Below are 15,446 nucleotides of genomic sequence, written 5' to 3'. Positions count from 1 at the left end.
CTGAACACAGTACTCCAGGTGCAGCCTCACCACAGCTGAATACAGGGGGATGATCACCTCCCAGCTCCTGCTGGCTACACTATTTCTAATACAGGCCAGGATACCATTGACCTTCTTGGCCACCTAAGCACACTGCCAGCTCATGTTCAGCCGAGCATCGATCAACACTCCCAAGTCCTTTTCCTCTTCACAATCTTCTAGCCACTCTGTCCCAAGCCTATAGCGTTGCATGGGGTTGTTGTGGCCAAAGTGCAGGACCCGGTGCTTGGCCTTGTTAAACCTCATCCCATTAGCTTCATCCCAGCGTATACTGATCCCTCTGAAGGGCCAGCCTACCCTCAGGCAGATCGACACTACCTCCCAACCTGGTGTCGTCTGCAAACTTACTGAGGGTACACTCAATCCCCTCATCTAGGTCATCAATAATGATATTAAACAAAATAGGCCCCAGTACAAACCCATGGGGGACGCGACTTGTAACGGGACGCCAGCTGGACTTAACTCCATTAACCACAACTCGCTGGGCATGGCCCTCCAGCTAGTTCTTTACCCAGAGAAGAATATACCTGTCCAGGCCACGGGCAGCCAGTTTCCCCAGGAGAATACTGTGGGCGACCATGTCAAAGGCTTTGCTGAAGTCTAAGTAGACTACATCAACAGCCCTTCCCTCATCTACCAGTCTGGTCTTACGATCATATAACAGACCCCCACCAAGATGTCACCCCTACAGGCCTTTCCCCTCATTCTTATCCATTTACACTCAACTTTACCATTCCCAACCCCAAGCTCTTCAACATCAAAACACTCTTTAATATAAAGAGCCACACCATCACCCTTCCTTCCTTGTCAATCCCTTCTGAAGATCTTGTAGCCGTCTATCACAGTACCCCAGTCGTGGGAGTGATCCCACCATGCTTCATTACAGCAACTAGGTCAGAGTTAGCCTGTCTCACAATCCCTTCCAGCTCCTCCTGTTTGTTGCCCATGCTGCATTCATTGGTGTAGATGCACTTCAGATGAGACATCTGCCTCACCCCCAGCTTCAGCATTGTTCCCCCAGGCACTTCTCTGGTGATCCCTGTTTTATCCCCTTCCCCCGTCATAGCTAAAGCTCTCTGGATGAGTCCTGCTAGCTCCTGTGCTAGGATTCATTTCCCCCTTGAAACTCTTTGAATCTCTATGGTTCTACTTAGAGACGCTCATATGCAGATGAGTTTTGCATTTGAGACCAAAACAGTGTTGTTAACGGATGAGTGTTTCACTTACTGCTGAACCATATCAATGGGTTCTCCATCCCTCATACTGCCCCCCACGACATGTAGGTTGGGGGTATGCAGGACAATGTAATGGGACGCAGCCAGGACAGCGGCCCCAAAGGGATTAAATAGATGCTCCAATACGTGTTCCAGCCCACCACCCCACTACCAAAAGCACCTCCCAGCCTGCAGCAGAGGAGCCTGCTGGGGAAGAGCTGGAGGGCTGTGGGGACCCACCAGCAGGAGCTGGGAGGGCAGTTTGGGTGCCAAGTCCTGCCCAAGGGTCCAAACTTTCTCCCCGTTCAGCTCCTGTAAGAGAGGTATCTCCGCTTGTGGGTGCTGGACAGGCATCCTTGGGCTCCATGGGGGCCCAAGGCAGCAGAGGGTGGGCACTGCCAGTGAGTGCCTCATGGGGCTTCACAGAGATCCACTTTGTCTGGAAGCTGCCTGTGGCTGGCAGGACGGAAATGTCTCTGTCAGCAGGAATAGTGTCCAGGGACCAGGGCCTCTGGCAGCCCCACAGCCAGATACTGATCCTGCTGGCCCTAAGATGTGACCCTCCCCAACCTCTCTGTTTCTGAGCTCTGCTTCCCTTCATCAGCCTCAGGGAGACGCCCCGACACATTGGCAGGGAAGCACTGGATCTAGGGGAAAGCCCCCAGAGGGTTTTAATATGAGGAAATACCAACACACAGCATAAAAACAGGGGAATACCAAGAGGGGAAATACCCATGTGTGTCTGCTGCCTGCTGGAAAAGGGAGACCGTTCCCTGGCACTCACGGCTCTCCCAGTGGCACTGAGCTCTCCTCCCTCCCGGCTGCACCCAGCTGCTCGGCAGGGCTGGGCTCTGCTGGCCTGGGGCTCTGGGACCCTTGTGCATGGGGCTCCGGTGTCACATCCTGTCCCATGTCGTGGGGACATGCCAGGGACACCTCTTCAGCATCATCATAGCCCATGGTCCTCAGGAGAGGGTATGAGATATCTCCCTCAGCTCCAGGGGCCCCAGTACTTCTCTGGGAGCGCAGGCTTCCTCCTGTAAGCATCAAGGCAGGCTGCTGTGGTTGGGCCTGTGGGGAGCCCTTTGGGGCTGTACATCACCTTCCTCGTCCTCGCCAGCTCTGAGACATTCGGCCCATTCTCCCAGCCCCCAGGAAATCTCCCAGGACAGGTTCCCCTTGCTGGGAGATCAGGCTCTCAATACTTCATAGATTCTCCTAGCCCTGGGGTTGGTACCTAGGAAGTGGCAGTGCTGCATTGCCCTCTCACCTGTGGCTGCATCCCTGGGCTCATCTCCCTCCTCTGGAATCCTGGGCACATCCCAGTCCCCCTGCCCAGGGACAGGATCCTCCCCAGGGTCAGAAACTTCCCGGGCATCATCATAGCCATCTGCTGGGTCACCTCCAGGCAGTACAAGGACATCTGAAAGGAGAGGGCAGGTGGTGGCAGTGAGAAGAGACGTCCTGCAGAGTAGAGGATGGGAGAGTGTGCAGGGACACAGGGCTGACACGCTGCTGGTGTCAGGCCACAGCAGAGCCTTCATCCTTCCAGCTCTGATGATAGCACTCAGCAGCACTGCTGTCTGTCTGTCTGCAGGGAGGAGAGATGGAGCCCTTCCTCTCCTTCCCCCTCCAACCCCTGGGTCTGGCCCCAGACCATCCTCCTCCTCACTGTGCCTGAGGTAGGGCTGCAGCTGGGTCAGGGAATCCTCTGAAAAGGAGCTTGCAGAGAGCTGCAGCGGGTGCTGTGGGCTGAGCCCTGCTGCCCTGATTGGTGGTCAGCACTGCTGGGGATGGGCACCAACAGAGCTGGGACTGAATGGGGAGGAGACCAGTTCCCTTGGGACGAGGTACTTCTTGGAGAGGCTCCTAGAGCTGCCTTGGGACAGTCTCTTTGCTCAGCCCTTGGCTGTTCCCTGGGTGCAGGGCCAGGCAGAGGGGGGCTGTCCCCTCTGGGATGGGCAGAGCTGGTGGGGAAGAAGTTCCTCGGTGGGGCCCAGCACCTGGATGCTCTCCCACAGACCTCACGGCCCAACCATTTCAGGAACCATGAGCAGGAGCTGCAGGGCACAGCCCTGGTCTGGGGCAGGGAGAAAGGGCCCTGCAGATGTGCCCCCGCAGGGACCTGCACCCACCTGAGAGACTGAACCTCGGCTGCTTCTCCCACGCCAGGCTGTAAGCGATCTCCTCGTACACGGCCTCAGGGAAGGGCTCCCCAGCTCTCCCGGAGCCTGGGGACAGAGGCAGGGCTGGTCTGGGGATGGGCAGAGAGGGACAGGACCCTGCTGGACTCCCCCAGTCCTATTCCCTGGACCAGCACAGGGCTGTCCTCACAGCACGGCCCCACTGTGTTGTGTTGGCACTGCGGCCACAACCCCAGGGAGGGCAGCATCCCCATGGAGATGGTCTGGGGCAGCGTCAGCCTCACACCATCCCTTTGGAGACAGCCCTTGTGCCCCTTTGGTCTCTGGGTCATGTCCCAGTGCAGACCCTGCACCAGCTCCCGCATTTCCCCTCCCCATGGAGCTGCTCCATCTCTCCCCCATGCATCAATAACACAGCCCGTGCCCTGTTGGGGGGTGGCTGGAACCACACTGATGGGCCCTGCTGCCCCACGCTCCTCCTGCCAGTGCTGCCCAGAGAACTGCCGGCAGTGCACAGTCCCTGTCTCACCCAGCCCAGCTCTCACATTTCTCTCCTTCACCCAGGACTCATGTCCTCAGGGTCCGGGCTCTCTCCACCCCTTGCTGCTGGCACCCTATGGTCTATCCGTCAGTGGGGCAGCACATGGGGCAGAAGGCAGCACACAGCTCTGTTTCTGTGCCCCTCACCAACACCCCCAGCACACCCAGCCCTGCCAGGAAGTATCTCCCCACCAGGACCACTGGGGAAGGACCCACCTCTGTGCTGAGCCCTGGCGCTTCGCACCTGCCCAACCAGGAGGGCCAGGAGCAGGCAGAGGAGGGCCCCCAGGATGATGCAGATGATGACAGGCACCGAGAGTCTCTCACTGGTGGTGGTCAGAGGGCCCCGGGGGGGATCTGCATGGGCAGGAACATGGCAGGGGCAGCATCAGGCAAGGGAGAGGTTGGGGGCAGGACATGCCACTCCTGACCACACAAGGCAGCAGGGGCTGGGGGGGACAGGGCTGGGTGATGGAGCAGCTCCCACCCTGCTGGGTACATCAAAGACTTCCCACAGATCCCTGGATTTCCTGGGAGTCTCAGAGCCCAGCAGGGAGCCCCTTCCCCTGGCTGTGGGTCACAGCCTGGCCATGGGCAGACCCAGCCCCAGGAGAAGAACAACTTACCTGCTTGTGGGGGGGGTGTTGCTGTCCTGGGTGCAGCTGCAGGGCAGGAGAAGGAGAGCCAGGCTGAGAGGCTGGGGCTGCGGTACCAGGCAGCCTCCCTGGCAGACGGCCCCAACGTGTGCCACCTGAATTGTCCCTTCTGCGGGGCTGGGCAGGGTGGCAGGGACAGGGCCCAGCACCACTGTCCCGGGACTGTTCACAGGACAGTGCAGGCAGCCCAGGGGATGTGCGGGGACATCCAGCCTCACAGAGGCTGCTCCCTACCCACCACCAGCCTCCCACTCTGCAGGGACACCCTTGCTGGGCCATGCCAGGATCCAGCAGGGCAGACGCCCAAGCCAGCTCCTTGCCAAGCCCCCAGCAATGTCTCCCAGCCTCACTGCTCACCTGAGCAATGCACAGCTGCATCTGCCTTATGCTGGCAGGCACCGCTGTCCCCTGGCTGGGCCCAGCAGTCCTGCAGAGACAGCTCCGTTCCCCTGCACTCCATCAGCCAGATGGGGCCCGTCCCCTCTCCAAAGGCAGCCTGGCCCAGGGCATAGACCGCGGGGCCACAGCCCAGCTGCCTGCATGTCACCTTGGTATCGCGCATGTCCCAGGCATTGTCACACAGCGTCCCCCAGGCGCCACGGTGCCAGACCTCCACTCTGCCCGAGCAGCCGTCTTCGCCTCCCACGGTGCGGATCTTCTCCCTGTCTGTGGAGGCAGCAACCTCCCATTGCACCGGGACAGCTGGGACAGCCCTGCCAGGTGAGGGGAGCACATGCAGGGGCAGCTCCCTACCTGTGCACCTCGTGGAGTTGGGGCATGCAGCCACCTGTGGCCTTTCTGTCCATGTCCCAAAGGAAAGAGAAGTTGGGCTGAAGGGACTGCTTTGGGGGTCGTGCAGAAGAGAGCAGGGCTGACCTCTGCTCACACGTCCCCATGCTGCCTGGGTCAGGGCAGCAGCAGAACCCCGTTCATTCAGGGGACATGCACGGCACTGTGGGGGGCACCTGAGTGCGCATCCCCACAGGGTCCCTGGTTCACAGAGCAGCAGGAGGCTTTCCCTGGATGGAGGGCTCCTGCAAGCCCTGCATGGTCTCCTCTGAGACCTTGCCTGGAGATGTGTCTGCATCCCCCAGGGGCTGCTGGCAGCCTGGCTGTTGACTGCTACTGGTGGACGTGGATGGCTCTGGGAGCTGAAGTCACCTTTGTGCCACCAGCAGCAACAGGGTCTAACGCAGAAAGTCAAAGCCCCTCTGGGTTCCTTCTCTGCATTTGACCATACCCAGTGGGGAGCAGGACCTGGTGTCTTGATAGCTCAGATTTACCATTGCAGGTGATGTGGGCCTCTTCTCGGAGGTCATCACACAACTGCGGATGCCAGGGAGTAGAGGGACACTGCCAGAAGGAGCTGTTCCTCTTCCCACACTCCACATGATCCAGCCACGTGGTGCCAGACAGCTGGGCATCGGCAGAACCTGTTTCCAGGCACCCTCTATTCCCACAGCCCAGCTCTTTGCACACCAGTGACACCGTCTCAGTAGTCATCGAGTTGGAGCAAACGCTGCCCCATGTCCCGTTGTAGAAAACCTGCAGGCGCCCGGAGCAGCCGTCGCTGTTCTCCAGCCTCAGGGCCATGAACTCTGGAAGGAGGAAAGGTTGCAAGGATGGCCTTAGATGTCAGTCACTGACAGCCTTGGCTCTAACTGGCTCTACCCTCATCCCAGCCTCCCAGGCCCCCACTCCCAGCCCCACTCCCAGCACAGACCTGAGCAGACGACTCCTGCATCCTCCTTGTGCCCGCAGTCGTGCTGCCCCCAGGCCTCGGCAGTCCCAGAGAGCAGCTTCGGCCCCGGAGCAGTTGACGCCGTCCAGCCAGATCTGCCCGGAGCCCTCCCCGAACCGAGCGGAGCCGGCTGCCTCCAGGGCCCCTCCGCAGCCCAGCTGGCGGCAAACGACGGCGGCGTCGGCCAGGTCCCAGGCGTCGTCGCAGACGGTGCCCCAGCGCCCCTGGTAGTAGATCTCCACTCTCCCGGCACAGCGCCCGGCCCCATCCGCCAGCCGGACCTGCCAGCTCCCTGCAGCGGGGAGAACACCCAGCCGTCGGGGGGTGGCTGCTGGCCCAGCCCTGCACCTGTGGGACATGCAGCACCACTCACCCCGGCACACAGCCCCCACGTCCTCCATGATCCCTGCTGACAGCGTGCTCTCGGGCAGGGAGGTGTTGCAGAGGCTCAGGTCAGCCTCGTGCCCTGTGCACCACACCCCACGCAGACCCACAGGGCCCATTCCTCTCTTGGCCCTCACAGGGGTGTAGGCTGCCTCTGCCTCTCCGCACTGCAGCTGCCGGCACACCACGCTGGCCTCCTGCATGTCCCACTGCTCATCCAGGACTCTGCCCCACGTCCCGTGCTGGAAGACCTCCACGCGCACGTCGCACTGGCTCCCTCCGCCCACCAGCCGCAGGGACATGGGGCGAGCCGGGCCTGGTGAGAGCAGAAATTCAGCCAGGAGCTGCCATGGGGTCCCCAGCTCTGGGTGGCCGTGTCACACACGAGGGGCAAATGGACTTTGCAGCACTGCCCAGCACTCACCTGAGCAAATGACAGCAGCAGCGTTCTCGTGGGAGCACGGCGAGGCCCCCAGGGCAGTCACCGGGCACTGCCCCAGGTGGGCTTCAGTCCCGTCACAGTGGAACGAGTCTCTCCAGACGGGGCCGGTTCCTCTCCCAAAATGCCCTCCTCCAGGAATGGACTCAGCAAAGCCACAGCCGAGGTGCCGACAGAGAACGTGGGCGTCCGAGAGGTCCCAGCGGGAGGCACAGAGGGTCCCCCACGTCCCCAGCACCTCGACCTCCACCCTGCCCGCACACGCTGTGCTGCCGTTCACCAGCCTGAACCCTGTGTACTCTGGGGACAAAGGAGGGTGAGAGAGGCCACATTTGTGCTTTTGCTCCCACAGGAGCTGCAGGAGAAGCCAATGGGACAACGTGCCTTTCTCCTCCTGCAGCACTCTTTTAGGGCTGCAGACCACCAACTCACCACACCTGTCCCCCACCCAGCACAGTCCCGTGCCCACCCTGCTCTCCTGCCCCCACCACAGACCCCGTGGGCACCATCCCACCCCGAGTCCTTACTTGTGCAGGTGACATGAGTGCTATTGCCATGGGTGCAGGGCTGGTCCATTGGGGCCCCCCAGGGGCAGAAGGAGAGGACGGATTCATTCCCCACACACTGCAGCTCTCTGTCCCAGAAAGGACCAGCCCCTTCTCCCACGTGAGCTGCCCCATGCACTGACAGGGCTGTGCCACACTGCAGCTCCCTGCAGATGACCTCGGCAGCTGTGGCACCAAAGTGGGAGTCACAGACAGCTTTCCACTGGTCCTTCTCATAGACCTCCACACTTCCTGAGCAGGGGCTGTTCCCTCCGACCAGCCGGACAAATCCTGGAGCAACCAAGGAGACCTGTGAGTTCCCAGAGCCCTCTGGCACTTCCGTGCCCACCTCCCACCTCATCCCTAAGGTGGCCACATGCAGAGCCCCACAGCCTGCCCAGCAGCTCTCAGGGGGTGCTGATGGCACAAACAGCTCAGGGTCCCCTGCTGCTGCTCAGAAACCAGCCCAGCACCCATCGGCTGCCCTCTCTCCCAAGCCCCCAGCCGCAGGCACCGCTCAGACAAACTGCTGCTGCCCGGAGCCCCTGGGCTGCCCGGCCCCAGACCCAGCACTGCAGCACCCGCAGCACGTGGGCCCAGGGAAATGGGCCCAGGCACTGGGGGCTGCTGCAGCCTGCTCTGCCCCACCGAGCTCAGGCCAGGCTGAGGAACCCCTTGGAGCTGCCAGAAAAGCCCCCTGTTCCGAGAGGCTGCTGGGGCTCTTGGGGAGCTGCTGTTCGATGGGGCACATCTGGGGAGCAGGTAAAGGGGGGTCCTCAGGCAGGGACAGAGTATGGTGCTGGGCTTGCACGTCTCCACCCATCAGCCAGGCAGAGGGCAAGAGAACAGGCAGAGAGCAGCCCTGGGCTTACCTGAGCTCCCGGTGCAAAGGCAGGCACCGAGGAGAGCCAGGAGGTGCTGGCACAGCTCCTGGGGCACAGGGCAGGCAGGAGACGCTGGGCAATGGGTCAGCATGGCCTGGAGGGGCCATGTCTCCAGGGTTTGGCTCTCATGGGGTGACCCTGGCACAGGAACAAGGTGCCGCTTGCCACTCTGCTCCTCTGCTCAAGCCCAGTGCTCCTGCCCTCTGAACAGCCCTCCTGCTTTGGCCGAGGTTCTCTTGTCTGACGGGGGTACAACCCAAAAGGCCTGGGCCATTGCACGCCCTTCCCTGAGGCTGCTGGTGGCTAGGGGAGTTGCTCTAGATTCCCCTGGCATAGGGACCAGCCTGCCAGACAGGACCTGGGCGAATGGGAGGAGGAAGATGGGAACCAGCCAGCACAATGGGGAAGGGTGGGGGCTTTCCTCTCCCAGCCCCGGGCACCTCCCCAGGGTTGGCTGCTCCAGCTTCAGGGCCAGGCTGGGTGCGCTCCCACTGGGCTTTCCCCAGGGACAAGGGACACCATCAGTGACAGACCCAGCTCAGAGTGCAACTTGACACACAGAGCCATGTTCTGGTGTCCACTTGTTGCTTCCTGAGGTCACAGCCAGGTCCCTTAGAAGTGTCCTGGTCCCAGAGGTAGGGAACAAGTTCACTCCTTACCTGAACATGTCACTCCAGCATCCCAGCTGTGATCGCAGTCTGTTTGCCCCCATCCGTTGTGTGTGCAGTCAGACAGGGCAGACTCGGTGCCATGACATTCAACATCATCCATCCAAATGGAACCAGATCCTGGCCCAAAGTGTGCATCCCGAGGAGCTTCAAGAGGAACCCCACAGCCCAGCTGCCTACAAACCACTGCAGCATCGTCCTTGTCCCAGGAGTCACTGCACACGGTCCCCCACTGGCCCTGGTGTTTCACCTCCACTCTCCCAGCACAGCGCCTGCCACCATCCTCCAGCCTCACCTCCGCAGCCCCTTCAAACACCAACAGGGGAAGGGTCAGGAGAGCTTCGAGCCTCATACTTCGGGTCTATGAGCGCCCCATGCCCAGGCAGACTCACAGTTCCCAGGGTGGGAGCCCTGTCCCCACAGACTGTCACTGGAGTATTAGGGGGGTCCTTCCTCTGTCCATGAGCTGCACTGGTCTGGGGGTGCCCAGCTCTATCCCTCCTGAGCCATTTGCTGCCCCACAGCCCTCATAACCCTCTCTTCCCACCCCAGTGGCCCCCAGCCCCTTCCCATGCCCACCCACACACCACCCCCAGCCCTGCACAGGGCTTCCACTCCTCCCCTGAGAAGCACCCCCTGAAAAACCCCATGAAGCTGGGCCCATACATCCTCCTGTCCATCACCTGCCCCAGGGACCTCTCAAATGCACCAAAACCCCAGGGGCTGCTGGCAGCCTGACTATTGACTGCTGCTGGTGGACGTGGATGGCTCTGAGAGCTGAAGTCACCTTTGTGCCACCAGCAGCAACAGGGTCTAACGCAGAAAGTCAAAGCCCCTCTGGGTTCCTTCTCTGCATTTGACCATACCCAGTGGGGAGCAGGACCTGGTGCCTTGATGGTTCAGATTTACCATTGCAGGTGATGTGGGCCTCTTCTCGGAGGTCATCAAACGACTGCGGATGCCAGGGAGCAGAGGGACACTGCCAGAAGGAGCTGTTGCTCTTCCCACACTCCACATGATCCAGCCACGTGGTGCCAGACAGCTGGGCATCGGCAGAACCTGTTTCCAGGTACCCTCTATCCCCACAGCCCAGCTCTTTGCACACCAGTGACACCGTCTCAGTAGTCATCGAGTTGGAGCAAACGCTGCCCCATGTCCCGTTGTAGAAAACCTGCAGGCGCCCGGAGCAGCCGTCGCTGTTCTCCAGCCTCAGGGCCATGAACTCTGGAAGGAGGAAAGGTCGCAAGGATGGCCTTAGATGTCAGTCACTGACAGCCTTGGCTCTAACTGGCTCTACCCTCACCACAGCCTCCCAGGCCCCCACTCCCAGCCCCACTCCCAGCACAGACCTGAGCAGACGACTCCTGCATCCTCCTTGTGCCCGCAGTCCTGCTGCCCCCAGGCCTCAGCAGGGCAGTCCCAGAGAGCAGCTTCAGCCCCGGAGCAGTTGACGCCGTCCAGCCAGGTCTGCCCGGAGCCCTCCCCGAACCGAGTGGAGCCGGCTGCCTCCAGGGCCCCTCCGCAGCCCAGCTGGCGGCAAACGACGGCGGCGTCGGCCAAGTCCCAGGCGTTGCTGCAGACTGTGCCCCAGCGCCCCTGGTAGTAGATCTCCACTCTCCCGGCACAGCGCCCGGCCCCGTCCGCCAGCCGGACCTGCCAGCTCCCTGCAGCGGGGAGAACACCCAGCCGTCGGGGGCTGGCTGCCCACCTGGCCCCGCACCTGTGGGACATGCAGCACCACTCACCCCGGCACACGGCCCCCACGTCCTCCATGATTCCTGCTGACAGCGTGCTCTCGGGCAGGGAGGTGTTGCAGAGGCTCAGGGCAGCCTCGTGCCCTGTTCACCACACCCCACGCAGACCCACAGGGCCCATTCCTCTCTTGGCCCTCACAGGGGTGTAGGCTGCCTCTGCCTCTCCACACTGCAGCTGCCGGCACACCACGCTGGCCTCCTGCATGTCCCACTGCTCATCCAGGACTCTGCCCCACGTCCCGTGCTGGAAGACCTCCACGCGCACGTCGCACCGGCTCCCTCCGCCCACCAGCCGCAGGGACATGGGGCGAGCCGGGCCTGGTGAGAGCAGAAATTCAGCCAGGAGCTGCCATGGGGTCCCCAGCTCTGGGTGGCCGTGTCACACACGAGGGGCAAATGGACTTTGCAGCACTGCCCAGCACTCACCTGAGCAAATGACAGCAGCAGCGTTCTCGTGGGAGCACAGCGAGGCCCCCAGGGCAGTCACCGGGCACTGCCCCAGGTGGGCTTCAGTCCCGTCACAGTGGAACGAGTCTCTCCAGACGGGGCCGGTTCCTCTCCCAAAATGCCCTCCTCCAGGAATGGACTCAGCAAAGCCACAGCCGAGGTGCCGACAGAGAACGTGGGCGTCCAAGAGGTCCCAGCGGGAGGCACAGAGGGTCCCCCACGTCCCCAGCACCTCGACCTCCACCCTGCCCGCACACGCTGTGCTGCCGTTCACCAGCCTGAACCCTGTGTACTCTGGGGACAAAGGAGGGTGAGAGAGGCCACATTTGTGCTTTTGCTCCCACAGGAGCTGCAGGAGAAGCCAATGGGACAACGTGCCTTTCTCCTCCTGCAGCACTCTTTTAGGGCTGCAGACCACCAACTCACCACACCTGTCCCCCACCCAGCACAGTCCCGTGCCCACCCTGCCCTCCTGCCCCCACCACAGACCCCGTGGGCACCATGCCACACCAAGTCCTTACGTGTACAGGTGACATGAGTGCTATTGCCGTGGGTGCAGGCCTCGTCCATTGGGGCCCCCCAGGGGCAGAAGAGGATTGTGGATTCATTCCCCACACACTGCAGCTCTCTGTCCCAGAAAGGACCAGCCCCTTCTCCCAGGTGAGCTGCCCCATGGACAGACAGGGCTGTGCCACACTGCAGCTCCCTGCAGATGACCTCGGCAGCTGTGGCACCAAAGTGGGAGTCACAGACAGCTTTCCACTGGTCCCTGTCGTAGACCTCCACACTTCCTGAGCAGGGGCTGTCCCCTCCGACCAGCCGGACAAATCCTGGAGCAACCAAGGAGACCTGTGAGTTCCCAGAGCCCTCTGGCACTTCCGTGCCCACCTCCCACCTCATCCCTAAGGTGGCCACATGCAGAGCCCCACGGCCAGCCCAGCAGCTCTCAGGGGGTGCTGATGGCACAAAGAGGTCAGGCCCCCCCTGCTGCTGCTCAGAAACCAGCCCAGCACCCATCGGCTGCCCTCTCTCCCAAGCCCCCAGCCGCAGGCACCGCTCAGACAAACTGCTGCTGCCCGGAGCCCCTGGGCTGCCCGGCCCCAGACCCAGCACTGCAGCACCCGCAGCACGTGGGCCCAGGGAAATGGGCCCAGGCACTGGGGGCTGCTGCAGCCTGCTCTGCCCCACCGAGCTCAGGCCAGGCTGAGGAACCCCTTGGAGCTGCCAGAAAAGCCCCCTGTTCCCAGGGGCTGCTGGGGCTCTTGGGGAGCTGCTGTTCGATGGGGCACATCTGGGGAGCAGGTAAAGGGGGGTCCTCAGGCAGGGACAGAGTGTGGTGCTGGGCATAGCCCCTGGGGCACAGGGCAGGCAGGAGACGTTGGGCAGTGGGTCAGCATGGCCTGGAGGGGCCATGTCTCCAGGGTCTGGCTCTCATAGGGGTGACCCTGGGACAGGAACAAGGTGCCGCTTGCCACCCTGCTCCTCTGCTCAAGCCCAGTGCTCCTGCCCTCTGAACAGCCCTCCTGCTTTGGCCGAGGTTCTCTTGTCTGACGGGGGTACAACCCAAAAGGCCTGGGCCATTGCACGCCCTTTCCCTGAGGCTGCTGGTGGCTAGGGGAGTTGCTCTAGATTCCCCTGGCATAGGGACCAGCCTGCCAGACAGGACCTGGGCGAATGGGAGGAGAAAGGTGGGAACCAGCCAGCACAATGGGGAAGGGTGGGGGCTTTCCTCTCCCAGCCCCGGGCACCTCCCCAGGGTTGGCTGCTCCAGCTTCAGGGCCAGGCTGGGTGCGCTCCCACTGGGCTTTCCCCAGGGACAAGGGACACCATCAGTGACAGAGCCAGCTCAGAGTGCAACTTGACACACAGAGCCATGTTCTGGTGTCCACTTGTTGCTTCCTGAGGTCACAGCCAGGTCCCTTAGAAGTGTCCTGGTCCCAGAGGTAGGGAACAAGTTCACTCCTTACCTGAACATGTCACTCCAGCATCCCATCTGTGAATACATCGTGTTTGACCCCATTCTGCGTATGTGCAGTCAGACAGGGCAGACTCGATGCCATGACATTCAACAGCAGCCATCCAAATGGGGCCAGATCCTTCTCCAAAGTGCCCATACTGAGGAGCTTCAAGAGGAACCCCACAGCCCAGCTGCCTACAAACCACTGCAGCATCGTCCTTGTCCCACGAATAACCACACACGGTCCCCCAATGATCCTGGAGTTTCACCTCCACTCTCCCAGCACAGCGCCTGCTGCCATCCGCCAGCCTCACCTCCGCAGCCCCTTCAAACACCAACAGGGGAAGGGTCAGGAGAGCTTCGAGCCCCACACTGAAGGTCTGTGAGAACCCCATGCCCAGGCAGACTCACAGTTCCCAGGGTGGGAGCCCTGTCCCCACGGGCTGTCCCAGGGGCAGCGGGGACTCCCTCTTTTCCCCATGGGCTACACTGGTCTGGGGGTGCCCAGCTCTATCCCTCCTGGGCCATTTGCTGCCCCACAGCCCTCAGCACCTCCTCCCACCCCAGTGGCTCCCAGCCCCTTCCCATGCCCACCCACACACCACCCCCAGCCCTGCACAGGGCTTCCACTCCGCCCCATCCCAGTGTCCCACAAACAGCCCCATGCCCCTTAGCAGCTTCCATTTCCCATTGTCTGCCACAGGCACCTCCCAAACCCACCGTCCGAGTTGATCACTAGGGTACCAACAACCCATGTCCCTTCCCTGTCCCTGCTGCCAGACCGGCCCCTGTGCTTGACCAGGGCCCCCAAGAAGGACACCTCTCTACCACCTCTGGGTGCAGATGCCCCAGTCCTCTTCTGTTAATGGGACACAACCTGCCCTCCTGGGGTCAGTGTTTCCCCAGATCCCAGGTGCAGGGAAGAGCACACAACCCCTCTGGGGCACCCCAGACATTGGCTGTACCCTGGAGATAACTGAGGGCCACTCACTGTCTGGGCCTCCTCCAGATGCAGAGGCACAGCGCTGGGAAAAAAGGGGTCTCAAAAGGGTACACGAGGACATGGTGTCTGGAAATGGAGCCAGGCATGGCCTGCAATAATCATGTGAGCTGTGGAAATGGATTACCCTCTCCCACCCGGACAGGCACAGATTAAAGCACAGGGCTGAGGGACTGAGAACCTTCTGCCTCTCATTTCACTGGTGCCTGGAAAGCAAACCCACTCCCAGGGGGATCCCAATGACCCCAGTGCTGCCCACTAACCCCAGGCTGTTGAAAAAAGCAGCTGACACTTACCTCTGCAAAGCTGCACCCAGAGGAGCAGCCACAGCACCCAAGGGGACAGGAGTCCCTCTGTCCCCATCCTGAGGCTCCTGCCCTCACAGCACGGCCCTGCTGCTGGAGCTCCTCGGACCCACAAGGCAATGGGGGTGATGAGGGAGCAATATATCTGTGCAGATGCTGTCCCAGCTGCAGGAGGAGCCAATCGAAGCAGCAGGCACCTTTTTAGACGTTATCGGCACTTATCTCCCCTCCGACGCAGCCCAGCTCTCCAATGAACTTCTCCAGCGCTCTTCATGACCATATATGAGGGACGGCTCCGCTGCGGGTCTCACGTCACTGCGGTGGGAGATCATCGTGGGGTAGGGCTGGGTGTGGGGGCAGATGGGTCTGACACCCCTTGCAGCCCGCTGTGGGGGCCGCGAGCACGGAGCATCTCCTGAGCTGTAGCGTCCAAGAGCCCAAGGTGCGATTGTCCGGCCGTCCCTGCGCCATGGGATCCACGGGGCTGGGCCTGCAGCGGGGCTGTGTCAGGCTGGGAAGGGCCCAGCCCCTGCCCCTGCTACAGCCCCCGCTGTGCTGGCAGCAGCAGCTGGGAAAGGCCCTTGGGCAGGGCCCGAGCCCCATGCCGGGAGCGCTGGCTGGCCCGTCCCTCCCCAGGGAGCCTCCTGTGGGGTCCTGGCAGCAGCCAGAGCTGGTCCAGGGCCTGCCCTGGCAGCAGAGCTGCAGCCCAGAGCCTCAGGCGTCTCCCTG

The 15,446-nt window shown here is 61.9% G+C and overlaps 2 protein-coding genes across 2 annotated transcripts; both read right to left on the bottom strand.

Moving 5' to 3' along the window:
• Window positions 1-6,228: 6,228 nt before the first annotated feature.
• On the bottom strand, window positions 6,229-7,665 carry LOC310887766 (scavenger receptor cysteine-rich domain-containing protein DMBT1-like; the record flags this gene model as incomplete). The annotated part of the gene is made up of 1 exon (XM_083813935.1): window positions 6,229-7,665. The coding sequence occupies exon 1, from the start codon at window positions 7,018-7,020 to the stop codon at window positions 6,229-6,231; it is 792 nt and encodes a 263-aa protein (XP_083670061.1). The 5' UTR covers window positions 7,021-7,665.
• On the bottom strand, window positions 7,096-11,886 carry LOC310887765 (scavenger receptor cysteine-rich type 1 protein M130-like; the record flags this gene model as incomplete). Its single annotated transcript, XM_083813934.1, has 4 exons — window positions 10,604-11,886; window positions 10,164-10,478; window positions 7,856-7,993; window positions 7,096-7,457 (listed from the first exon to the last, which is right to left on the bottom strand). Exons 1-4 carry the CDS (start codon window positions 11,025-11,027, stop codon window positions 7,096-7,098), a joined length of 1,239 nt encoding a protein of 412 aa, XP_083670060.1. The 5' UTR covers window positions 11,028-11,886.
• Between the last annotated feature and the right edge of the window lie 3,560 nt (window positions 11,887-15,446).

The sequence above is a fragment of the Anser anser genome (genome assembly GCF_964211835.1).
Source record: "Anser anser genome assembly, chromosome: 29".
NCBI classification, from domain to species: Eukaryota; Metazoa; Chordata; class Aves; order Anseriformes; family Anatidae; genus Anser; species Anser anser.
The sequence above is the reverse complement of the archived record's forward strand: the minus strand, read 5'-3'. Positions and strand labels throughout refer to the sequence as shown.